We start from the raw sequence: 26,474 nt of genomic DNA on the forward strand, positions 1-26,474 counted from the left end.
GTGGGCATCATATTTCTTCTGATCTGTTGGGCATTCAGCAAATCCTCTGACCTCTAACCTTAAAGCTCCAGCCTATGTTGCCTTGTGCTCTGTTCAACTTTGCTGTATCAGCTCAGTCTTCTTTAGTCTATTTGCAGACAGCTGTAAAGTCAGCATACCGTAGAGTGGTGCAGAGACATCCAAGATATTAAATCAATCAAAAAGATCGATTGAATAAAATAGTTCATTTGATCTTTTTGAACTCAATAGAACAGCATAAAAAGTCTTAAAACTGCACATTCCTGATTAGGGATGGGTATCGTTTAGGTTTTATCCGATACCGGTGCCAAACCGGTACTTTTGAAACGGTGCCGGTGCTTAAACGGTGCTCAAACCGGTGCTTAAAGAATGGAGAACACAAAATTGGTCCAAAAACCTCTCATGTTTAGCTGTTTTTTTTGTAAAAAGATAACAATGTTAGCCTTTTCTGCAGCTATGGGGCATATATGGCATCACTCTTGGCTGGAAGCAGTGCTTAAACAATGGAAAAAACATAAACTTTGTCCAAAAAGCTCTCATGTTTAACTGTTTTCCACTTTTTCTTTGGTCATTTTAGCCTTTTTGGCCAGGGTGAAGGGAGTATCTGCCATCAAACAAGAAGACAGCCGCATGTAACTATGACGGTGTTTGCTAGTTCACCTTACATGCATTAATGTAATAACGTGGTTAGCCTACTCAACGTAAATTACACATGAACAACATGAAGCTACTCACGCAGAGAAGAACGGCTGCTGCTGCCATCATCATTTCTGCTACACTAGCAGGGCTCCGGGTCCGATAACAGGCACCACACCCGCAGTAGATGTGCACGGTGTGAGGTCTCGCAGCAAGCTATCAAATACGGCGCATTTCTCGGCTTTAAAAAAAAAGCGCTATGCGTCGCCAGGTGTTTCATCGGATTCGAGGTGTTACCTTTGACAGTGTCACAGTATCAGCTTAAAGCACTTGTTGCAGGCTGCTGAGTTTGCATATTTTGCTGTGAAGTACAGCCAGACTTTTGACTGCTTCGCCTTGGGCATTTTTAATCTGTAGCTCTGCTCTAAAAGAACTTACGTACCTGGCCCCGCCTACTATCCTCGGAAACGTAAAATGATTGGCTAGAATCTAAAGTGTATCACAGCTCAGGAAAAAAAAGCACCGAAATAAAGCACCGAAATGTGCGCTGCTTTTCGGTCTGGTTACTACCGTTTATGTCAGAACCGGTGCCATCATGGCACCGGACACCGGTACCCATCCCTATTCCTGATTTTGTTGTCTGCAAGGTGTACTAGGCATTTGCAATTTTTACTTCCTCATCCTTAAAAATCCTACAAAATCTCAGTTTTAAAAGAAGACATTTGTAGTCCAAAACGAGCAGATTTCATCATGAATTTGAAAGATTTTTTGCACTTATTTGGTATATTTTTCAATAAATGGTGTGGTCGTTACCATATAGCAGTACAAAAAAAAAGCAATGACAATCAAACTATTGGCACCAAAATGTATTTTTGTCATCTTCGTTGTTTTTTTCAGTGTACATTATAGAAAAATATAGAGTAGCAAAAGTTCACAGTGTCCAAAAGGCAGTGTTAAGTCACATCAATCATATTTAACACAAGCGTTTTTGGGAGCAAAACAAATCCATTTTGGGGATTTTTCTTAAAATAGGAGGATAAATTGTGTCCAGTGTGAATCAGATTTGACACCAAAGCGGCCTTTAAATACAAAACTCACTTTCTCTGCCGCAGACAGGGTAGGAACACCGTTTTTAAAAAGACATTTCCACTTTCTTGGTTAAATACATTCAAACATTTGTACACTTTACACAAACATGGACTGTATATTCATGAAAGAATGTCAGTACATGCAGTTACTTGTATATAAACACACATATTGTACTATCGGGGCTTTTTGTTTCATGCTGTGTAAAAATGTTGAGAAACTGGTGCATTCACTTCTTGGTATTTACAAATTAGAGACACAAAATATGCAATATACGTTTTATCATTAACAACACAGGGCTTGGATTTAACACCAAAAAAAATCACTTTACTTTATTGTAAAGTTTATTTGTTTTAAAATAAAAATATACAATTCGGTTCAAATTTGTTATGATTTAGAGGTTAAGGGTGCAAAGTGTTTTTGGTATTACTAGAAGCCAACACATTTTTCAATTTCCTCTCACAGTGACTTTTATGTGGGAAATTTTCAGCAGTAGAGTTTGAGGTTGGGCTTTTTCGGCAAATCAAAACAGAATCTGGCACAAATCATCAGGAAACTAGAGCCAGTGATCAACCAGTGCACCTCCAATCCAGTTACGTTAACAGCTTTTTCAGCTAAAAGCAACGATTTTGTTTCCATGTTCCTTTCCGATAACAGTGGAAAATTAACCGAGGAACCGTGCCAAAGATGCCCCTATTTATTTACCTAATAATTTCCCCAGGAAATGTATTACATTATATTTTATATTATGTAAAAAATGGCACATTGTAAGAAAAATTACCCACCATTTGAAGAAATAAGCAACAAATAGCTGAAAAACACATTTATACAAGTGTGTGCAATGTTGTCCAAGTAATGAGACGCGCCATCACGAGACCGGCCACTTCATTAGATACACCTTACTAGTAATAACTTTGACTCCCTTTTGCCTTCATAACTGTCTTAATTCCTTGTGGCATAGACTCACAAAGGAGCTGGAAGCATTCTTCAGAGATTGATGGGTACAGTGTAGTGATGAAGGGATGAACATGGTCAGCAACATTACTCAAAGTGTGACAAAAAATGTTCCCCACACAATTCTGCTACCTGCTGAGGTTTGATTAAAGGTCAATTCTGACCCTGCCGTCTGAATGTTACAATACAAATTGAGATTCGTCAGATCAGGCAACATTTTTCCCATCTATTGCCCAATTTTGGTGAGCTTGTGTTAATTGTAGCCTCAGTTTTCTGTTCTTAGCTGACAGGACTGACATCCAGTGTGGTATTCTGCTGCTGTAGCCTATGCTCACCTGCGTACTTGGTTTGAGTTACTGTTGCCTTCATCGTTCTTCCTCGTTCTGTTGCTCAGTTTGAACTTCAGCAGCTTCAAAATTTGATCAATATGGTTTGAATTAAGAGACGTGCAGGGAGAAACCAGTTATTTTCTACGTTGTCTTCCTCAATGGAAAACACCAACGTTTAAGCACATTTTATCATCTTAAAGTTTTACATTTTAAATTTGTGCAGAACCAAAACATTTTTGTATTTTTTGGGGGCAGCAGTTGTTTCCCAGTCACTTCAGTATGTGCTATTAAATAAAAACAAAAATCGTAGCCACCATAAGCAAGTTAATCACAAAAAAGTTACGTTTTGTTGCATGAAATTAATATTCATTTGAAAAGTCTAACACTGACTAATGAATTATTCACATTCTGTTGAAATATACATGAACAGCTGTATTGTTTTTGGTGATTTTTGAACAGTAGCCTTGTAAAATCGGGGCGGTACGCCCCCGTATTTTTCCATAGCTGAATCAGCAGACAGAGACACCAGTACAAACAGTGACATCTGTGAACACCCCTAAAATAATTTGTTCATTCTGCTGATAGAAAAGTTGTCAAACATGCATTTTCTTCTTCTTTTTTACCAATGTACAGTACGAAGTCAAGCGTGTCAAAAATGTCCTCTTCAGGATTGCTGTCCATCGTTTTGCCAGCTAAGTATGAAAATTAAAGCGAATAAGCTGTTAATTTCTTAGCTTTATTCAGAGTGGAGATGTTCCTCCATCATTTCATGGATCTGTTTTTTTTATCATGGAAATCAGTCTTTGCAAACTTAGTGTCCAAGCCGTCTAGAGAAGGTACTGGCCAAAATTGCATAAAGGCCTCATAACCAACGTAAGAGTCCAGTGGATCCAGTTACACACAATGTCAGCGGAGTTCAAGCCCTGGAGGTTTGGGTTCTGCTTTCTGGCACCCTGAGCACGACCAGGGCACTTCAGGGAGGGTGAAGTGAGTAGACGGGGGGGATCCCTGTAGATGGAACAAACGAAAACAAAACAAGTCCTCCTCTGGGAGGTAAAAGTTGATGCACTGTGGCTCACGAACAGATGCACGCACAACATCTGAAACAAGGGCCGGATCGATCGGACCACCCACAGCTCGTTCTTGGTTACTGGCTCATAGTCTCTGCAATCAGTAAACCAGTCACCTCTCATTCTGGCTCTAAGAAAACAGGCAGCTACATGGTGACGAAAGGGAGGAAACGAAAAGGCTGCCGGCTTTTGTGGGATACTGAAAGTACCGTCAAAATATAAGAATTTAAAGAACTCCCTATAGATGCGGAAAACTAAAAAGACACTCAAGATGTGCTCTCAGCAGCGCTTCTTTATATGTGAACTGTAATTTGGGATCACCTTTGTTTTGCTTCTTCCTTTATATTTACACAATTGACCTTATTTTGAAGATTATTAGTCCCCAAATCTGGGATTAATAAATTAAATCTTCCCTAGTTACAGCACCACACAGTCCACGGTGACTGACTGCGGGGGTTTTGGGCTGGCAGACATTTATTCTTGTTAGGGTAAAATGACAAATCGTGCAGGGCGATGGTGCGCAGACGGGTCAGATTTTTTTAAACGGGAATTTTACATCTGAGTGATTTATACTCAAAATCTTTATAATCTCAGTGCTGTGGTCAAAAATGATAGTGAGCTGTGACACACAGCTGGAACTGCTTTAAAGCAAAGAAATAGTCCAAAACCAAAATGACTTGCATGGCCAAATATTTGGGTATTTCATGAATAACTCTAATAGAAATCATTTTGGTGTTTACCTTAAGACTATTTAAGACTTTGCTCTGATTTCTGAATGATGAGTACATTGTGGTGGATGAGTTTGTTGGCTGAAGCCCGGCCTCCTCTCAGCTGTGCATGTAGGTCCTGCAGGGCGAGTCTGGATGGAAGTCGTACTTGCTCAAACTGGAAGGGTAGTAGGTGGTGGCAAACATATTGCCTGAGGGCACCGGAGCGGGGAAATGGTTGCATGTCTCATCGTTGACATGAATGTTGTTCTTGTTCAGCATCTAAAAATTGGCAAACCGTGTTTTATAAAAACCTTTAGAGTCTATAAACCATTTAGAAATGTATTTAAAGTAATGTACGAGCCCACCTTGAACTCCATGGGGATGTACTTCTCATTCTTTGGCGTGGCGTTGCCCTGCTTGTTGTAGGTGAGGTGGTTTGGTGTGCTCGGGTGGATTACCGCTGACTCTGCCGATGGTCGGTTCAGGTGGTGACAGTATGTGAAGGCCAGAGCTGACAGGAGGGCTGCTGCAAAGAAACTGGCTAAGCCCACAGCTGCCAGCTGGAACAAGGTAAAGGCTGTACACAGAGAGGTGGGAAGGAAGAGCGCAGAAACAGAGCCATCGTTAAACCAGTGAGAAATGTAGCCTTGTAAGGGGATGGGTAATGATAGGCTGAGATGACAAACAATCGAGGACGCTAAATAACACAGTTTGCCTCAAAATGTTACAAATGCACACGATATGATCCGCAAGCATAAACTAAGTTTACGAATGTGTGCAATTTGTGTGTAACTATTTGTGTGCACAGATTATTTGCGTCTGACCACACAGGATCGAACAGCTGTGTATCATGTTCTCTTGCAAAAAAGCTTCCTTCCTTCCAAATTCGAGAACACCTTGACCTGGATTATATTGATATTCAAAATATACAGAATTTATATTTCCTAGTTTTCCACTTGCACTTGAATGCAGCTCACATTTGTGGATCTGTGAAGAGCTGGCAGTGTGAAATTATTCTCAAAAACCCAGGTGGGCATGTTGCGTGATCTGTGCGTATCGGGCGATTTGTATTTGTTCGTGAATTTAAGGTTTCGTAAACGTGTAATAAAAGTCACAAATATTTTTAAAGATTTGTACAAACAGGAAGGTTTTTGAAAGCGAAAATGATCATGTTTGTGAAGCTGAACTTAAAGTCATTGTGTGTAAATGACTGCAAAATGTGGCCCTGAAAGGTCAAATGCATTGCAAGATAACCAAACAACAGCAAGTAGAAAAACGCTGCAAAAGCACACAAAACACAACAGAACAGAAACAGAAAAAATAAAATAAAATAAAGCAAGTTGAATAAAATAAAACAGGTCAAAAATAGAAAAAAAATTCTGATCTGATTCTAAAAAAAGAAACAGAACAGCTGCAGAAGTGACAAGCTAACAGTAAACAGCTAATAGCTAACATGCATGTACCGTTTTATATGAATCGTATGATTAAAACATTTTCTGTATAAATTCCATGGGGCGATCGTGGCTCAAGAGTTGGGAGTTCGCCTTGTAAGGTTGCCGGTTCGAGCCCTGGCTTGGACAGCCTCGGTCGTTGTGTCCTTGGGCAAGACACTTCACCTACTGGTGTTGGCCAGAAGGGCCGATGGCGCGATATGGCAGCCTCGCTTCTGTCAGTCTGCCCCAGCTGTGGCTACAACTGTAGCTGCCTCCACCAGTGTGTGAATGGGTGGATGACTGGACTGTAAAGCGCTTTGGGGTCCCTAGGGGGGACTAGTAAAAGCGCTATACAAATACAGGCCATTTACCATTTTAATATTTTGCTTTTGCAGCTTTTTTTAAAAAAATTTATTTGACAGTGTTGTCTTCAGTTGCATTTGACCTCTCAAGGCCACCATATCTTTATTCTCCTTTGGGTATAACCTTTGTAAAATAGCTTTACATGAGAACAAACTGCTTTGCATTTGTGTGTGGCTCATTAATGAGTACACTGTACACATTTGCAAATCTTAATTTACGCTCGTGGGTCATGTCGTATGCATCCTCAACACTTTTGAGGTAAATTTTTCACTGTAACAGGAAATAGTCTGTCTAGAAGGTGGTGTAAAAAATTTGAGCTTTTGTTAGAAGGGAAAGAAAGTCGGGAACTAAAAGCAACTGAAAGTTGATGTCACTACCTGAATGGGACAAATATCGATTCCACATTTTCGGCCAATCCCATGCCACGCGGGGCCGAAGTCACAAACAAAAGTCAATATGGTACCAACTGTGTGGTACACATCAGGAGAAGAAGAAAGCCAATAACTTTTACAAGAATGGCTAGTTGTTGCTACATCCTCCAATTAAACCGAGGAGATACTGATTTGGTTTGGATGCAACGCTGGAAGAAAAGCGGGAAACCCTGCAGATATTTCATGCTGGGAATTGAAGAGCGCAGGAGGTGTGTATGTGTGTAAGCTGGGAACAATGTGTAATTATTTGGGGGAGAGTGAACAGAAAGACATCAGTTGTTTTCACTCACTTCCACAGCTCTGGTCCTCCTGACCGGGCAAAATGACTGCAGAGAGACAGAAATGAAAAAAAGAAAAGCCATCAATGTAGAGAAGAAGAAAAAAGAAAATCACAGCAGCTCCGAGAGATCAAACAAGACAAAAGTAGTTAATTTCTCACAAAGCCTTCCCTGTTCTCGAGGTAGGCACGCTGCTGACATCTCCGCTAATTCATCTTTTTAATTTTCTCCAAATGCAGAGTGAACAAGTCAGCATTTAGCGTGCCTGATTAAACTTTTCACTCAAATTAATTTTTCCAGCTTATATCTGCAACAGTCTGCAGCGGTCCTGTTTACATGTGCGATCATGCGCTTACCCGGCACCTCGTGAGGCTGGCACGGCCTAGACTGGGTGACGTTGCCCTGGCAGAGACTGAGCTCAGCCTCTTGGTTCTCATCGCAGCGGCGGGTGCGATGCTGCAGGCCCTCGTCGTCACAGTCCCCCCACTCTGTCCATTCACCCCAACCTGCAAACACAGGAATCAGGGAAAACGACAAACGTCCAAATGAGAAACGGGAAAATATATGAGCGTTTTTCCAATCACCAACAAACTCAACCTCCTCTGCAAGGAGAGGAACTGTGTGGTAAGTCACCAAGAGTGCAGCCTGAGGAGTTCTGGCCACAGTGCATCAGTGCAATGGTCATCATCATCAGTCAGCAACCTTGTGTGCCTCCCGGGATCGCTTTGTTTCCCGAACAAAAGCCTAAAATGGACGAGGAGTTGATTACACCGATTTGCCTCCCGTGTCTCTGCATTTTTTTCTTCTTTTCAAAGTCCAAGGGAATAAAGATATGCAAGAAGCTGCTCGCATCCAAATTCAGGTCGATAGGGAAATTTGGGGCTATTTCATTAACTGTTTTTCCGTTCCTTCTCCGACCTTCAGACGACGCGTGCTGGGAGAGGCACCAACCGCCACATTGTTTTCCTTCTCATCACAAATATTGATTGGCCTGTGTGGGGGAGATTTCCCATCAGTGGCCAAAGAAGAAGCAGTTATTTAATCTGGGTAGACTGACAGAATCTAGAGAGTATTTTTAATGGTGTAATAATTGTAATGAATTTTTAAAAATTTTGAAATTTGGATAAAGGGGTTGTTTGTAAGAAAGGTATAAGATGACTTTTATCTTTAACTTCACAACATTAATGTTCAAATCAGATTAACTCAGCAGAAACTGCAGTCCTTTGTAGTGAATCCCCCCCTAAGACACAGAAATTCATATTATAACTGCTGATAATATCTGTACCATAATTTCTTCACTTCAGTTAGAAAGCTTTTATCTTCAAACCTAGACACAGACAAAATCTGCTAGTGATGTAATATGTCCAACTGATCCATCTGTGACCATTACACATCTTTGGTTCGTCTGAAACCTTCCATAGTGCGGCTTCACATATCCCTTCATACCCTCGCAGGCGTGTATATTACAAAGGGCCTCTTCAGTATGCAGGCCTATGCAGATATCTCCTCCGTTGGCAGGGGGTGGGCTGCTGCATGTCCGAGTCCTCTGGTAGTGCCCGCCTCCACAGCTGGACGTGCACTGGGACCAGGCAGACCAGCAAGACCAGGCTCCATTCACTAGATTTTGAAGAAAACCCCATAATAATGTAACACAATGTAATGCAAGCTAATGATGGTATATAAAAGTTTCATGTAGCTGTGACCTCAGTGCACAAGTGTTTTTAATTGGCATTTTTTCCACTGGCCACCAGGGGGAGATTCATGTTGTAGCAAAAAGTCTAACTGTGCAGAGGTCTATTGCGGAGGGCCATGAGTGCCAAAATGAATTAAATAAATATATCATTAAATAATAAATCAAATGTGCCATTAATAAATTAAAATTGGAAAAAAATATTTATTAAATTCAATTAAATGAATGAATATTCAATTATTTATATACTGAATTAATTAATGATTTAATGATGGATTATTTAATGAAACACAACAATAAATGAGACATACAACATACATTCATCTCGTAAACGATCGTCCCCACTAGAATAAAGACAGACAGGAAATCAGTGTATGCATGCTTTAGGATGCGGGTACCTAATGATTGTTAGCCGCTAACACATGAGCATGCAGTGACCACAGTTCTGCAGTCAGATCCACCACCCAATCAACATACATGCTCAGCTCTAGGCTTAATGCTTAATGGGACCTCAGTGTCCAGCTGGTGATGTCACTGTGGTTGTGTCCACCATTTATATACAGTCTGTGACGTACAGTGCACTAGAAGCTCTCTGTTACCTGGACACGGTTGAGTGTTGCAGTCCTGATACTCCACCGGCGATCCCACACAGGCGCTGGGGTTGATCCTCCCTTCTATGGTCAAGCAGCTGCGTTTCCGAGTTCGGAAGCCTCTGGAGCACTGCTGGGAACAGCTGGACCACGTTTCCCAGGATCCCCATCGGGCACCTTGTGGCTGGGATGAAGTTCGGACACTTGTCTTCATTAAGTCTTCAACCAAAGCTGGCAACAAATATAAAACACATTTTGTTCTCTATCTTAGAATCCAAACAAGGGAAACAAATTACACTAAAAAAATATACAAGTCGATCACAACATCTGCCGCAATCTGCTGAACGAGTCAGAAATTTTCTCTAAATTCAAATCGGAGACACGCTATTGTATGGTTTTATTGCTAAGCTCAGCAGCCAGCCTGTTATGAAACAACAATTAGCGAGGTACAATGCAGGCACAAAATGAGCTAGATTTCCCTGTACGCTGACACACACATACAGTTGGTATACCCACAATTGCAAATAATTTACATATGAATCAGAAGTGCTTCCTGAGGCTTTTGAATGAGGCCACCAGAAACATTTCATTAAGATTTTCTTTTCTGAGGATGACAACTTGAGAGCAGTCACACAAGCTACGAAAAACAATGACATTTCCCACTTCCTCAGCTTTATTTATTTTGGAGTAAATACCCAAAGGGTGATACAATCCAGATTCTATGAGAGAGAAGAGAAAAAAAATAAAAGCTTCGATGACTCTGAGGGATGCAGGAAGAGGACATCTGCTTCCCCACAACAGTTCAATGATGTTTAATCAATCTGCTGACTGATGTCCACAGACAGGAAACCAGCTGTGTTTAGCGTGGCGTACTGGGAGATATGCCACCAGCAGTGCTGATAAAAGCTCAGACAGATACAGCTCTAGGCAGATAGCGTGTGTACGACTGCTTTATGGAGTCGAAAAACTTCACAAAAATGATTCAAACCTTAAAAAATTTACCCCCGCTCACCCTCCCTGTGGAATCCAGGTACACCTGCATTCTAGCAGGTAATCACAGCAACAGCTGTGTTTGCACATTTACAATCAAGCACATCTGCTGTGACTTACAAACAGAAAATATGGCAACATTTCTAGTTTGCCTAAGTTGTTAAACTCGCTTTTCCACATCTCCCAGCTTATTTCCAGGACTCACAGTCAGTCTGGCAAGCTCCAGACCCGTCGTTGGGGCAGAAACGGGTCTCCACCTTCTTCCTGCCCAGCTGGAGCTGCTGGGGGTCCGGCAGAAGTGCCCGGCAGGTGTACCTGAATCTCTGCTCCTGCCGTGACCCGTCTTGGCTTACATTGACGGGCATCCACTGGGTCCAGGGGGTGTTACGACGAACTTCAGGGCAAGCTTCCAGGTTACAGGCTTTGTACTCCTGCAGAACAGGATGGAAACAGCTCATCAACTTTAAAGCTAATGAAAAGGCAAATCCCAGCAGGCTACAGCTACTGTCTATCCTATCACAGCTACATCTCCCAATTGATTGCAGAGAGAGCCTGCTGCCTTATTATATCCTGCCAAACAACACAAACATTACAGTTTTCCTGGGAGGGGGCTCTATCATGCAACTTACTGTATTTAATAGGACATAAACTTGAGCTTTATTGAATGCAATGAAGAACAAAACCCTTTTTAGATGTGAGTTTTCCCCAGTTGCAGACATTAAAGTTTAATGCAGAAGAACTTCCAGCCCTTTAATTGGGTAGTGCTCGGAAAGTTTTTCTCTGCACCAGCTAACTTTGACTTTGCCCTCAAAAAAGTAAGTATAAGTAATGTTAGTAAGTATAAATAAATAATTCTGACAATACAAAATGAAAAAAAAAACATAGAAAGTTTGTAGAAATAGAATAGCAGAGCAGATAGACTGGGTTGGATCAGATTTCCCAAGTGTTTCCAAAAAATGGCAGGGCTTCAGAGTTCAAATGTATACCTAATAAAGTGGCCTATGATGTGGACAGATAGACAGATTTTCCCCCCCAAGTCTAGCAGACTGAGACTGAGCAGAAAGAGCGGGGACTGTGTGTACCTGCTGTACAATCTGAGGTACTTGTGGGGAAAACAAACGTCCTTTATCTTGTTGTGTAATAAAAACAGACAAGTAGGTCACTCATGTCTGCAAATCAACTCGGATATTATTCTGCCTACTCTCTTCTCTTCACATATAGAGCAAAAATACCGTAGCACATCCAGGACAGCTGTTTCCGTTCTCACAGCTTCTCGTCCTGGAGTGGACCCCCCCACCACAGTCAGCACTGCAGTGAGCCCAGGGTCCCCACGCAGTCCACACTATGGGAAGTGGGCATGGCTTTTTCTCATTGCACAGCCTGGAAACACAAAGAGGAATGCACACATGCACGCTCACTCACACACAGAGCTTTGTAATGCAGTAATCGGGCCTGATCGCTAAATTCTGAAGTAACCTCCTCACCTCTCCTCCCGTCCCTGGCCGACACAGACTCTACCGCCGTGGCGAGGTGCGGGGTTATTGCAGGAGCGCTGCCTCACCTCAAACCCAATGCCGCAGCTGCTGCTACACTGGCCCCACGATGACCAGGGAGTCCAGCCGCCATTCCTGACAAAGAGAACGTAAAAAGGGATGTGACTGAGCCTGATGTTTTAAAACGAATGTCTCCGTTTTTTAAGCAAACTGTCTCCTTTCATGAGTGTATTAGTTGTTAGAATATAGTTGAACATAAAGGACTATTTTTAGATTTACTTACATGACAGTGCATTTGGTCAAAGATTGATTTCAAAGGATTAGTATGGGAATAATGGCTGTCTGCATGAAAAGAAATATACCTGGAGCAGTTCGCCACCTGGATCGTCGGGCCCTTGCATTCAATCCCTCCACATCTGGCCACCGGTCCATTGCAAAAGCGCGACCGACACAAACAGCTGCTGATGGAGCCATCGCCATCATCGTGGTTACAAGGCTGCCAAGGCTTCCACGGACCAAAACCACCATCCTGAGTCAGGTTCCTCACCTCCAGAGAGGATTAGAGAATCACATATGATAATTAGCATGCTATATTAGGCTAGCGATAGTGAGTTTTTGTTTTTTATTATCAAACAGGAAACTTGTGATGAAATTCTTATTAGAAGTGAGACAGGAAAGATCTATACAACAGACAAACCCAGGGTCTTACAGGGCATTCAGTGATGTTCTGCGTCCACTGGTTCATGTTGGAGCTCTCCTCGATGGTGGTGCACCGCTTCTGTTTATGATCCCAGCCACAGTAAGGGTCCCGGGCCTCCATGCAGGAGCTAACAGGTATTCAGATAGACTATCAGTGTCTGTAGATGCCTTTCTTTAGCAGTGTGCAGATTTTTAAGCTGACACAAAGTCAGACGATCTACTGATTGTTGTGTTTCTGCTCATAAAAGATCTCCTGTTGTGTTTTGAGTGAGAAAGCCGTCAACTATTCCAGCAGTGTACTTATTGTCAACAAAATTCATAAAAGCCTGCTTGATATGTCTGCTCTGAGTCTCGCAGAACTGTACACTCAAAAAAATGAAATTGGGTGGTTGTTACATGTACAAGATTCAAACTTGTAATTTGGACTAAATAATTTCATGTTTCTATGGTGAACGTAATTAAATCATGTAGCATCTGCATGAAATTCAGCAACTTAATTTGTTCTTGTTGAGATGACAGGATACAATCTAGTAAGAGTGGTTCGTTGCCTGGACTCACGAAATTCACAAGATCACATTAGATGTCAAACTGCGGGAAAATCGCTGGAGTTTTAAGAGGCAGACAACTACACCCACACCATGTGTTTGCTATTTATTGTGGTTTAACCTGTCAAGGACAAAAACGTACAGAAAATTCTGCATCAAGCCTTGTAATCATAGCTTTCCTAGTTTTGTTAAGCCTGGATTGACAACTTGGTGGTGTGATGGTTCGTGCTGTTGCCTCACAGCAAGAAGGGCCTGGGTTCAAATCTACAATCTGGCTAGTTTGCAGTGTGTAATTAGAGTTAGGTTAATTGGTGATTCTAGCTTGTCCATGAATAAGTGCAAATGGTTGTTTGTCTCTATGAAATAATCAACCCCCATATTGGTTCATTAAGCAAGACTAGCAGTAATTGCCTTGATTAACAAAGTAGTTGTTCAAACAACAAGATTTCATTGTGTTTTCCTAAAGTTTTTAACTTGTGTAGAATGAATTAAAACAAATTTCACTCTACATACTTAAATGAATCACTTCAAGTCAATGTAAGTATACTACGTTGATCCAACGTAATCTGATTACATCAAACCACCAAATGCCAAATGTGTTGGTTTGACATGGTCAAAAATGGGTTATAGTACTCGGTTAAATCACGTGGAAAAAGGTGCCGTGATTCAATTGTGTTCATCCAACAACAGATTTTTTTGAGTGTATCCTGACAGTTCAAAATGTGTCACTTTGTAGGGAAGATAAATAGGGCTCTTAACATAATCATCTTTGTCAGCATTTGTTCGCAGGCCCTTCAGACTTGGACACCCCCGTGTGTTTGTTAGTAGATTTGCCCACTCATCACCAGCACCAGAAAATCAATATATGAGCAGGCTCACACAGACTAAAGGCTACAATTTTTCATTTGCTTTATGCTAAATATTTATACTCAGTCATATTTATGGTTCTTATGTTCATTAATCTGTAGGTATATTTGTTTCTATTTGGTATAAAGACTAAAAGCATTTCAGAAAATCTTGGACCAAACCGTTCAGTTGGGTAGCTGGAGCAGCGCTCTAATGGGATCTTCACCAATCTGTCATCGAGGCCCACAAACAATGATCTGTCATTGTGGAGAATTTGCAGACTCTTTATTGGCCCCACTCTCCCTTCGGGCAGGATCCTGAGCTCCTCCAGGTAGCAGTCATGCAGGCTTTTATTGGTTGTGGAGAGAGCCTTCAGAATGGTGCCATATTCTTTTAAGACAATAGTAATAAGAGCAAGCTCCAGGATGGCAGATAAAAAAAAACGGTTCGAGTGATTATTTTCTCATTTTTAATTAGAACGTGTCTCACCTGTGCCGATGTACATGACGTGGTAGAGAGAGTGTCGGCCCTGCACGATATCCACCACCAGCTTAGAGAAACGCAGGTTGTCCTGGGTGAGCAGGGGGTTGACGGTTACTGGCTGGACCACGTCGTTCATGAGGAAGAGCCGCTGGGCGTCCTGGAGGCTGCGCTCTGTCAGGTTTCCCCCATTGGCGCCCTCCTCTAACGTGCCACACTGAGCAGTCAAGAAGGAGGCAGAAGAAGGGCGTTTAGTGAAAGGGAAGCTTCTTATATTGTGTCTGTGAAGGTTCTTAGTCATCCAGGTCATCGTAGTCTAAGGAGCTTGGAAAGAAGCCCGTTTTCACACCTTTGCTCGTGTGATTAGGTAGAGGATCATCAGGGGGTCCCTTTGTCCCTCTTGGGGGGAAACTCCCATAGGGTTTAATCTGGGACTCTCCACCATTTGACCCTAGAACTGGAGAAGCTTCTCGGATGAGAGGTGAAATGTCTTCAAGTAACTTGAAGTCCAGACGCTTTTCTTTCCAAGCTCCTTAGACTTCTTATACTGTGTTATTATGGAAAGTCTGCATAATTCATAATCCAGAAAAGTCTTATTTGTAATATACTGGCCAATTATGCAGTCTCTTAGTTCTTCGTCTAGCTGAAACATGCATTTAACCACACGTCTCTTAAGATTCTCCACCTCAAAAGCCCATTTTCTTCTGATGCTGCTCCTCATTCAGTGTTTGTGCACTGCACCTCCACATAAGAGGTGTTAAACATAAGGCCTGGAGGCCAGAACTGGCCCAGTAAAGATTAAAATTTGGCCCACTGGAAGGCGTTAGAAAATGTGGAGGAGAGATATTTGGTACTTTTAACTGTATTTTCATAAGTTTTATAGCTTTTTCATCTGATAAAGACCTCCCCTGCAGCCATGCATGCTACACCAAAGTAATGAAGTTATAAACAATTAAATGACAGAAAAGTTTCTGGTTTTTACAGTGTGTCCACAGTAAAAAAAAAAAAAGGGTAAAGTCCGATGATGGATATCTTATTATCGTTAGGCATGTAAATAGTTTTGTGCATGCTAGCTTAATGGCAAACTTACAGGCAACAAATGCTTCATAAAAAAATTGCTAAGCTTTTTCTTGTTTTATATTTAAGGACAAAATTTCAGACAAGGTCATTACTGTTGCAAAAGGACTGTTAGCGACAGTGTTAATAAATGCAAGTTTAAAATTGCACATAGCAAAACACAAGCTTATATACAGACATTATACAACAGGAAATGTGACTACAGTTTCCCTGTAGCTCAAACTGAATAGCACTTTGCAGATGCATTGGGAAATTTGCCAAGCATTTATTTTGGGGACATGTATTTGCTGGAGCTGAGCAAAACTTCTCTGCTGCACTGCATTTAGATATCTGCAATCAGCACAGAGTGATGAAGTGGATGTCAGTCTTTTGAAAATTTCTTTACAAGCCTTCGTGGAATTGCTGGGCAACTGTGGCAAGATAAAGCTGTTTGCTTTAGTGTCCTCACCAACCTCATGTTCTCAGAGAAAAATACATATGTATAAAGAAGTCTGAATTCTTTGTCATTGTCCATGTTTTGAAATTAGTTACCTGAAAGTTGGGTATAGGGTTTGGAGTGGCCAGCCAAGCAGTGCGCGGGTTCTCCTGGTATCGAAATGGTCCATTGAAGGCTTGGGTGATGGCGCTCAGATTAAAAGCACAGACTGCAGAAGCTGATATGCTGTTTCTAGAGAAGCACAGGAAATTACAATGCTCAGGTCTTAGCTAATGAATGTGAAGGAAAGCAAACATTCTTGAGCACATCTCTACAGAAAAGCACATATTTCTTGAATTGTTAAATTTATAACAGTAAAATACAAACATAACCTTTTAGCTGCCTCAGTTGAAACTACTCTATGGAATAAACATTAGTGTAAAGGTGTGTAGTCTTAAAGCAAGCCCAAAGGCACAGCTGATATGCGAGAGGACACATTTGCCAAAAATAAATTACCTTTCAACATGATAAGAGAGATTAATAGTTAGTACTTTTGGTCAAAGTTTTATTAAAAAGCCTCAAAGTGCTATCTAGGTATATTAACCAGAAAAAGACTAATGTACACAATATCACTGTAACTTACCAAACCAAGTGTTTTTACGAGGCTTTAAATAAGGTAGTGTAAGGTAATGTACAAGTGCCAAAATAATCCAGTTCCTTTAATGGCCAATGTGTTAACATTTACGACTTTAAAGAAGAAAAAAGCACATTTCTAGCACAGTATAATCCCCTGTCTTGGTTTTTATAGACAATGACAAACTACATGGCAGCTGTCCAGGAACAAATGCTTTAAAGCTATGCGTAATTAAGGTTGTGTAGACCTGGAGTGACGGGTAGGTGCACTGACAACTGTAGCTGCTAGCTATAGTCTCACCTCAGCTAATTCATGCCCATATTTTCGACCAATTTTGTGAAATTATGTGACAGACAGTATTGCCTTCTGGGTAGTTCATTGTACTAACAGGCTGTCTAACTCTTTTATTGAGTTTTGAGTCAATTCTATGCATTATTGATTGTATTTAGCACAAATTAGCTAATGATTACTGTTGCAAAAGGACCATTAGCGACAGTGTTAATTTATATTAAATAAATGCAAGTTTAAAATTGAACATAGCAAAACACATGCTTATATACAGACACTGACCGTGTGTCAGTGTGGCAGCATGTGTGTCAGTGGAACACAATTTGCTAACATAGCTAGCTTTCAATAGCTAGCTTAGCACTCCATCCTTGTGTCTATATTTAGTCACGTTAAGCAAGCTGGTAAGGCTACAGTGAGTACATCTTTCTTTCATATTCTCCTGAGAACCGAGGAAAGTTTCTTTCATTGTAACTTTTTTTGTGATGTCCTGCCTATTTGGAGCTGAAAGAGGCCACCCAAACACACTTTTGCAAACAACAGGACTTATTAGGGTAGCTCAAATAAGTCAAAATATATTAACCAAAAACAAACGTCCATTAAAGAGGACATAAATGAACAGACTGGTTCTCAGGAGGATATACTCTATTTAGTACGCTCTGAGTTAACTTACTTTGGTATGTAACATGTCACGATCCTGGGTCTTATGACCCAGTGTTTTGAGTTTTAGTTCATTTTGTTGTTTATAGTATGTTTAAGCTCATTGGGTTTCCTATGTTCATTTGCTTATTAGTTCCCCCTTGTGTTTTCAACCCCTGTGAAGTCTCCCTTGCCCTTCATGTGTTTTATGTCTGTAAGTCTCATGTTGTCATGTCTGCATTATGTTTCCTGTTTTATTTTGAAGGGGTCCGGTGTTCCTATGTTCAATGTTTTTAGTTTTACTCTCCTCTTGTGACGTCGTTATGTTCATGTGTGTCAGCTGTTTCCCCATGTGTTTCCATTTCCCTCATTATCCTCCTGTGTGTATTTAGTCGGTGTGTTCTGGTCATTTTTTGTCAGGTCGTCTGTTGTCCACGCCATGTTTCCAAGTTTCATGTCTAGGTTTTTCTTGTTGTTTGTTTAGTTCTCCCAGTTTAGGTTAATGTTAGTTTTACTTCAGTCTGCCTTGCCCTTTGTTTGTTCCTTTTTTACCAGCCATATTAAACGGCTCGCTTTTTGTTAACATTCAAGTGTTGTTCCCTGTTCCTTGGAGTCTGCATTTTGGGTCCTTCTCGTCAATTCATACAGTCTGCCCTCGCCAGACTGTGACATAAAGTCTATGAAATGACATTATTAGGGATGCACCGATACCGATACTGGTATCGGGTATCGGGACCGATACTGTAAAATGTGGTATCGGTTAACTCGTAAAAGTTAACCGATACCACGAACCGATACTAACTTATTTCATTAATCAGAGGGTGGCTTGTCATTTCTGTTGTAGTTTTTTAGATTGGCCACTAGGGGGACATCTCGCGCTAAACAGGCACAGGGTTAGACGAGTGAGACTGGCGGCTCCAGATAAAAAAAGAGAAACTGGAGGCTGCTGTAGCTAGGCTAAACAAAATGTCAGCAGTGTGGACCGGAACAGCCAACTTTAACTCGGGTTTTGGAAAAGCGATGAAAAATGTCAAAAGAAAATCCACGGGCAGTTAAAATAATGGAGGCTCTGACTCATTTTATTGCTCTGGATGGCCAGCCAATGCCAGTCGTGGAAAACATAGGATTGCACCGTCTAAGCATACTCGAGCTGTGATATAAAATTCCCAGCCGCCCACACATCAGGGAGATAATGGTGCCAAAACTTTCTAAAGAGGTAAAGACAAGCAGTGTGTGCGATGTCAGTCCTTGGTTTAACGGCACAGTGGACTGATGATCCACGGGCAGATGGGGAGTTCGTTAGTCAATGCCAAATACTTTCGTTATTTTGTTTGTTTGTTTACAATATGGACACTCTGCAATAATTTAAAAGTTTATTTTATTCTCAAACCTAATTTGTATTTATTTTATTCCAAACAGAAGTGTTTATTTATTATTCTGAAAGCTCGAGACAGTGCCAATAGTTCAGTGATATTTTGTTAAATTACAATGTGGAGACTCTGCAATAATTTAACAGAAGTGCTTATTTTTCACTTGAAATTTTTTTGTGGTCATTTTTATTAAGATTTTATTTATTATCGGCAGAGAATAAAATAAAACCTGTCTTCCAATTCATTGCATTTGTGTGTGTATGTGTGTGTGGTAGAAGTATCGGTTTTTGTACTCGGTATCGGCAAGTACTCAGATCCAAGTATCGGTATCGTATCGGTTTGAAAAAATTGGTATCGTTGCATCCCTAGACATTATTAACAAACAGAACTCACACATTAGTGGTAAAAATGCCATAAATCAGATCTTGCTCAGGTAAGTAGAAGGTGCTCTGGAGCTCGTTGTAGTAAAAGGGGATTTCTCCTGAGCGTGAGCAGTTGAGCCGAGCCTTCATGAAGGTGGTCCAGGTGTCCTCCAATAGAAAGCGTCCACCCATATCATTCTTACAGACCCGAGCCACTCGAGAGAACACCATTTTCCCACAGTCATTTTCCACCGCAGTTTCCCTCAGGAAGAAGTAGGCAAAACGACCAATCTCATAAACAGACACAAAATGAGGCTCTAGAAGAATAGACGCAGAGACACAGGTCAGCGTGATGGATCAACGAAAGAGTGATGAAAAGGACAAACTTTGTGGTGCTTTGTTAACCGTTGAGCCATTTAGAGTTGTACTGGGCGGTGCGCAGGGGCGGCATGTTGCCCAGGCTCCTGTAGATCACTGGGTCACGTCCAGAGAAATCAATCACTGTGGCAGCATACAGCTCGCCCTTTTCTGTGATCATGGCAGTGGAGTTGTGACGCGGGTCGTAGGGACATCGGGCAACACCGTTCACAGTGTCTAACACCTGACTGAGGTTAGAAATCTGACGGAAAGAAGGGAAAACTAAACTAAGCATTTCCTGCTATTTTAGTGGATTGACAAGCAATTTTGTTCTTTCTGTTTTTATCGCTTTATTCACATTATTTCAAAACTTTTAATGAATTTCAAAACTTTTAATAATGTAATCTTCAGTTTCTATCATTTCCCAAATGCACAAAGCTGCTGAAGACATCTGAGGATCACAAAGGCACCAACACTATTTATAATTACTAAATATAATTACAAAATATATAGAGAAAAGATAAATTAGCTAATCAAAGTGACTAGAAGAAAATGACTTTTATTGTCAGATTTCTTGATTTTATCCTTTTTAAATTCCATGTCCTTTTTCCATTTTACATCGGGCTCTAGCAACTTATAATTGCCTTTCTTTTAATTACCCCAAAAGGATTTTAGACTATAAAATATGTATTTTCTTGTCATATAGTTTCATTAATTCTACTTAAGTGCAAAAACTGCCATTTTACTAACCTGTCTGGTTATGCAGACAGGGGTAAAAGCATTGGTCCCACATGTGAAGAGCGTCCTTCCGCTTATCAGCAAAACCCGTACATAGTTTTGGCATTCACCCTGCAGACAAATACGCCAGAACTCAGTTTTACTGTTTCATGACATGTCATCAAAATGTCCAATATAATATAATCATATAATAACATAATCCAGTCTAACGTAATATGTTTCTGAATACACAGACAAATATCTGTACTTCAGTCACAGCACAATACCTCAGATTTGCCTTTGCTCTGACATGAGCGCTTTGTGTCTTCATCGGATGCCCATTCTGTTGCCTGAGGAGAAATGTTCAATTGTAGAATGTTTTTTTGAATATTGGACCTTTATATTTAATAACAGATCCTGTTAAAATGTTTAAAATAAAATGTCTTTGACAGTAGTTCATTTTTGTGTAGTCTTAACCTTACCTGTATGAGGGAGGTATTATTCAAACTCAGTCTGAAGAGGAAATTTCTGTAAAAGATATTTCATTTTAGAGCTAAAACAACAGACTGCTCACAATAGCAGTGTACAGCATATAAATGTTATCCTCTAGTATCTCCCAACTTCTGTCCAGACACAGTTTGATCAAAACACATTTGTGCCGCCTGGGCAATATAACTGTATAGCTTGTGTTGCTGGATTTTTTCTTCTTCCTTTTGGGTCTTTTTACTCCATTTAAGAGCTGTCTTTACCCTTTAGTGCTGTCTTTGGGCTTTCGGGACTTTGTGTTTTAATTAAAAAAAATGTTGTGTGTATTTCCCTTGTTTATGTCCAGAAATATCATCATGTAAGAATTGGGGGCTTGTCCAGGATATGAACGCTGGCATGCTTCTATGATGACACATCATGTATCCACTTTACACCACTGTATGCTAGTAACATGCTGTATGATTACTGTTTGAGTGATGCATGCTATTTGGTACCTTGCTCCTACAACAAGCTGGTTTCGTCTCAGGTCCAAAGCAAGTTGGGAGAAGTCCTTTGCACCTGGATGTGAGAACTCAGACACCCAAGACCTCAGTGCTGGATGCACAAAGAATCAAATGATGAGGAGTGAGGGAAAAAAATAAGAAGAAAGAGTATAAAAGTAAGTGAAAAGAAAAGCAGGAGAGGATAACATGAAATATGAGAGAGGAGAAGAAGAAGAAGATGAAAAAGATCCATTATCCAGTGTTTCCCTTTTGCCAGCTTTACAACTCATCTTTAATCGTAGGGCCTAAGACCAGAAAGGAGGCTTTTAAACAGACTGAAAGTACTGATTTATTTTCCAAAATTATAGGGTAGGACATAAAGATCTGGAAGTCTCCCAATTTTCATATTATATTACTTGTTCTAATTAATTAGCAATCTCTTGAAATAATTTATCTTGAATTCAACAACATAAATTTACCATCACATAAGACTGTTCAATGTCAAAGTAATAAGATAAGTAAGGTATATCTGTCAGGTCTTTATTTTTTTCTCTCAACTTGTGCAGTTGTGTCAGATTTTTTTAAAGGACACATTACATACCATACTGAGATATTACAGACCTTTACATTGTAGCTCTTTGGGACACACCTACAATTTTATGTCTTTCTATTAAACAAATGGGAACAAATTATTTGTTTTGTAACGGGTTGCTAGTCGCAAAGTGCCTAAAGATACACAAAGAACTACTTTAAATTTTGATCTTTCCTAAGTTGTCCATTGTGTGTAGACCCAACACTGGTTCATCGCTTGAGTAAGGTGCCTTTTTTGCCAGGTCAAGTACAAGAACTGGGCTAAAAACATGTGAAAAAGACACCACCACTGATGAAACATTGCTCAAAACCAATTTAAAAGATAACAAGTATGTCTGCCTCCCTTTAAGCAAAATATAAAGAAATGAAGGGTGGCTTAAGACTTTTCCATCTTTTCAAGAACTTTGTTTTGAAAGTTTCTTTATAACTTTAGTCTATCATGGTTGATATTACATGCCCTTAATTGAAAACCACTACCTGAGCAGTATGACAGCGAATCAGAACTGAACGGTAAATAAAGTTGCTTTAGCTGTTTTACATAAGCTTCGGGGAGGGCGAACAAACCACATACAAATGATGCTTCCCGCAATGTTTCAGAGCAAATTACTGCTGCTGCCTCTCAGGACTAAATGCCTGTTCCTCTCATTTGATAGCCAGCTTGTGGCGAAAAAAAATGTATCAACAACAAAAGCAGCACGGTTTGCCAGGCAAAACCTTTGAGCTGAATGCAAACTGACATCCAGTCAAAATAATGACATCAAAGGCCCTTTCACAGTCATTAGACAGCTGAAGAAGAGCATTTAATGAGGCCATGCTGCAGACACAACATCAACACCTTTATTAATTTCACATAAATCTTTACATTCAATTATTTTGCAGAAACGTGTCTTTTGTAAGCCTCGATGCGTGAGATAGACACAATTCCAACAAATCCTTATTAATGCAAGTTAATTCCAACTAAGAGTTCATAGTGCTGCCAGATTTCACAACCTTATATTAAAGTCACGCTTCACACTTTGTATTGGTTAATCTCAATTAATGTCACATAAAACAACAAATTGAAAGGTTATGAGCAACCAGCGTGTCAAGATGCTTATTAGAAACTGAACTATCATTCTTGTCTGGTCTCAGTTCTGCTTTGAATAGCTCTGAAAGAGGGCAACAAAACAACATGAATACAAACCATCACTTGAACAGCAGTGATTTTCGGAGAGCTATTGAATCCAAATTGCTTTTGTGCACTTGCCTGTGTACATAATGAGCTGCTGCAAAGCAGACAAGGGCAGGCAGTCTAAGTCTCTCATTCAAAATACCAATCTGACAGCTGACAAGGAGAAGCGACTTGTTCTAATTTCTTGGACTTTCTCTTTTAAGTCCAAGAAATTAGTTAACTACAGGGAATCAGAAATCGACACTCATTCTTGCAACAAAAGAGCCAATTAACCAAGAGCGTCTAGTTTCATCGACCTTATATTTCAGATTTCAGAACTGTCTACACTTTGCATTATGTAACTTCTTTGCATTTTAGCAATTTTATTTAACAAAATGAGCACAGGAAAGAAAATAAGATCATTGTTATTACTGGACCTGGATCCTTTATTAGGGATACCTTGCTGGTGTCAGGTCAGACCTGCTCTTGGCTCCAGAAGAACTTGAATTCTTAATGGCATAAATTGAACAAGATGCTGGAAACGTTTCTCGCGAATTTTGGACGTGATAGAGTCACACAGTTGCTAGATTTGAAGTCAGTGTCAGATGATATGAGCTTTATCCTGCTGGGAGCAGCCATCAGACGATGGGTCTACTGTGGTTATACAAGGACAGACATGGTGAGCAGCAAGACTCAGGTTGGCTGTTTAAACAATCGACTGGTATTAAGTGTGCCACACCATTATACCACCACCAGTCTGACCCATTGTTACAAAGCAATGGGTCATCGTGGAAATGGAAATCGTGTTCTTTATGTCAAATTCTGACCCTACATTTAAATCAATACGCGCCACATCAGGCGATTTTCCAATGTTTCCACCTGTTGTTAATTTTGGTGATAATTGTAACCTCAGTTTCCTGTTCTTAGCTGACAGGAGGGTTCCCAGCATGGTCTTCTGCTGCTGCTGAGTGCTTCTGAGGGTGCAAAGATGCTGTTCTGCATATCTTGGCTATTTGGGAAAATCCAGCAGATCAGCAATTTCTGAATCATCTTTCTTCCCAATTCAGATGCTTGGTTTCTTTGGTCCGTTTCTTCTGATTTACTGTGTATTTCCTGTGTATTCTGTGCTTCCTTGTCTGCTCTTGTGTCATTTCCTGCTTTATTTTATTGTTTGTTGTTTTCTTCCACTACAATGCCCTGATTGCTTCCACCTGTTATCATTTTACCTTGCTATACATGGTGGCTTTTTGTGTCTCCCTTTGTCAGTTGTTACTTTTTGGTTTCTTTAATGATTTTTACAATTTCTATATCAGTTAAAACTCACCATTTGCTTGTTATATCATCTTCATTCTGTGTCCTGTGTTTTTCTCTTCTTTTCAGATGGAAACATAACTTGTCCAGGATAAAGATAATTATTATCTAATATTGCTGTTCCTTGTCTATTTCCATTTCCAGTGACATTTAACAAACATAATTTCTCAAAAGCTGTAGACTACTGTGGGTTTTATGGTTGGCTACAATATGGTTGTGATAGCAACAGAATAAGCCGTGCAACCGCGTTTAGACAGCAGTGATTAGAGCAACAAAAGTAGGTGAAATGACATTCTAAAAGTTTAAAGCTTTTATGGATTTGGACGAGACTTTTGTGCGAGCACCCAGGCTGCTGTGCTGATAAATTTTCATGACAGCATTTTTCGAATGCAAACTAATCAATCGCTGTTGCTGTGGTGGTTATAGCTGAATATACAAACCCAACGAAAATCAGTTTTTAAAGAGCGGCGAATGAAATGTTGAGAGATGGCATTGATTTAAAGTTGGTGGATAAGTGAAGCTTGTTATACAATTATGCAATCGTTATTTAACTTTGCAAAGGACCATAAAATGTTTGTGACCCAACCAAAGCTCCTTCACAAAGATACCATTTCAGCTTCAGGGACTCTTTATTGTTTGTGTAGCAAGGTCTGGCCAGAGAACCTCCTTGTGTTTCCAAGAAGAAATTATACAAAGTTAAAGTAAACATTACCAAGGGATCTTTAGATCCATATATGTACGTTCTTATTCAGTGAAGCACTGGAGTAAAGCCATGTTTAGCAGCCATGCTTTGACATGAGAGTATGATCAAAATGTAGGGGTGATAAAATCAGAAGGGGCAGACATATATACAGTTTTTGTTATACTTTAATTTAAATCAAAAATGTATATCTTATGTAGCCTTTTGCATACAGTTGGTCCTCATGCAACCCTTAACCCATAGCCTTTACGTCACTTATTCAAGCAAAAGATGCATTTTGATTACCGTTATACAATAAGGCTACCACACTGCTCGCTCACAACAACCTGCTTAAAGAGCCTGAATCTGAGAACTGTAGACAGTCTAGGAAACGCATGCATGTCTACAAGTTTGCCTAATTCTCAACATCAGCATGACAACCCGCTCGTTGTGTGACAAGGTTAAGATCTCTGATCTTGATGTTGGGCACGTGGACTAACCGGCTACATGTGAAAATCATCACTTTGAAAGTGGGCTCAAAGAAACACGGCCTTTGTGTGCGTGACTCTTTTCAATTCGCCGACTGTGTATTCTTACGTAAAAAAAACAACACAAATGATGTTGTTTGAAAACAGAAATTGTCTTGTGGAAAATAGATACACTGTCCTCTTTTCACAATGGGTAAACGTGCAAGCAACGCAGTCTCTTACTTCAGCTGAAAAAGTGTCTCCCTCCAGCATGAACTTTGGCGCTAGGTTGGGGCCTTTGTTCAGTTTGGCATGTGCACATAAGTTGTCCCCCCCCCACTCTATCGCTGGTGTGTTTCTTTTCTCACCTTGGTAGGAAACAACAGGATGTTCCTTTCTGCTGCAGTCGGCAGGCTTGATGTGAGGCTCCTCTGACAGACACATGGATAAACAGATGACCAGCACAAGGCCACAGGGGGAGAGGGCCCATACCCCCCACCCTGATGTTACCATAGTTACAACCACATCCAGTCTTCTATCGGGTCCTCGGGAATCACCTGTCGGAGCAGAAGTGATATCTGTCAATCAACCAGGCAGGAATGGCAGGGAGAGTAAACCGATCAGCCTTGTGACAAATAAATATCCTTATATTTTTTGGCATTTAGATAATCACTCTAGAAAACTCAATACATCAGTGCTGGACTCTAAAAATCCATATCCACTCAGTAATAGCTCACACTTGCACTCACTCTCCGTCCTCCTGCCCATTCATCTAAATTAATTTTGCCAGTCGACGGGCCCCGCTGTCCCT

General features: G+C 40.5%; 1 protein-coding gene across 5 annotated transcripts in view; it reads right to left on the minus strand.

The window, feature by feature from the left end:
- Positions 1-1,331: 1,331 nt before the first annotated feature.
- The window catches only part of LOC146492155 (semaphorin-5B-like), a 50,202-nt gene continuing 25,059 nt past the window's right edge, over positions 1,332-26,474 (minus strand). For 4 of the 5 annotated variants that reach the window (XM_085150318.1, XM_085150320.1, XM_085150321.1 and 1 more), the window contains 21 exons: positions 26,032-26,220; positions 21,478-21,577; positions 20,980-21,025; positions 20,785-20,847; positions 20,531-20,629; positions 19,829-20,042; positions 19,455-19,740; positions 16,250-16,385; positions 14,651-14,858; positions 14,344-14,551; positions 12,781-12,898; positions 12,434-12,618; positions 12,063-12,206; positions 11,811-11,958; positions 10,784-11,009; positions 9,598-9,819; positions 8,755-8,925; positions 7,665-7,814; positions 7,321-7,356; positions 5,169-5,380; positions 1,332-5,082 (listed from right to left, as the gene is read on the minus strand). In XM_085150318.1, the coding sequence (XP_085006444.1) occupies positions 4,921-5,082; positions 5,169-5,380; positions 7,321-7,356; positions 7,665-7,814; positions 8,755-8,925; positions 9,598-9,819; positions 10,784-11,009; positions 11,811-11,958; positions 12,063-12,206; positions 12,434-12,618; positions 12,781-12,898; positions 14,344-14,551; positions 14,651-14,858; positions 16,250-16,385; positions 19,455-19,740; positions 19,829-20,042; positions 20,531-20,629; positions 20,785-20,847; positions 20,980-21,025; positions 21,478-21,577; positions 26,032-26,176 (3,279 nt within the window). In that variant the 5' untranslated portion in view covers positions 26,177-26,220 and the 3' untranslated portion in view covers positions 1,332-4,920. The remainder of the gene's footprint in view (positions 5,083-5,168; positions 5,381-7,320; positions 7,357-7,664; positions 7,815-8,754; positions 8,926-9,597; positions 9,820-10,783; positions 11,010-11,810; positions 11,959-12,062; positions 12,207-12,433; positions 12,619-12,780; positions 12,899-14,343; positions 14,552-14,650; positions 14,859-16,249; positions 16,386-19,454; positions 19,741-19,828; positions 20,043-20,530; positions 20,630-20,784; positions 20,848-20,979; positions 21,026-21,477; positions 21,578-26,031; positions 26,221-26,474) is intronic. The other variant, XM_085150322.1, reaches the window with a different exon arrangement.

Source organism: Neolamprologus multifasciatus, chromosome 23 (assembly GCF_963576455.1).
Source record: "Neolamprologus multifasciatus chromosome 23, fNeoMul1.2, whole genome shotgun sequence".
Classification (NCBI taxonomy): Eukaryota; Metazoa; Chordata; class Actinopteri; order Cichliformes; family Cichlidae; genus Neolamprologus; species Neolamprologus multifasciatus.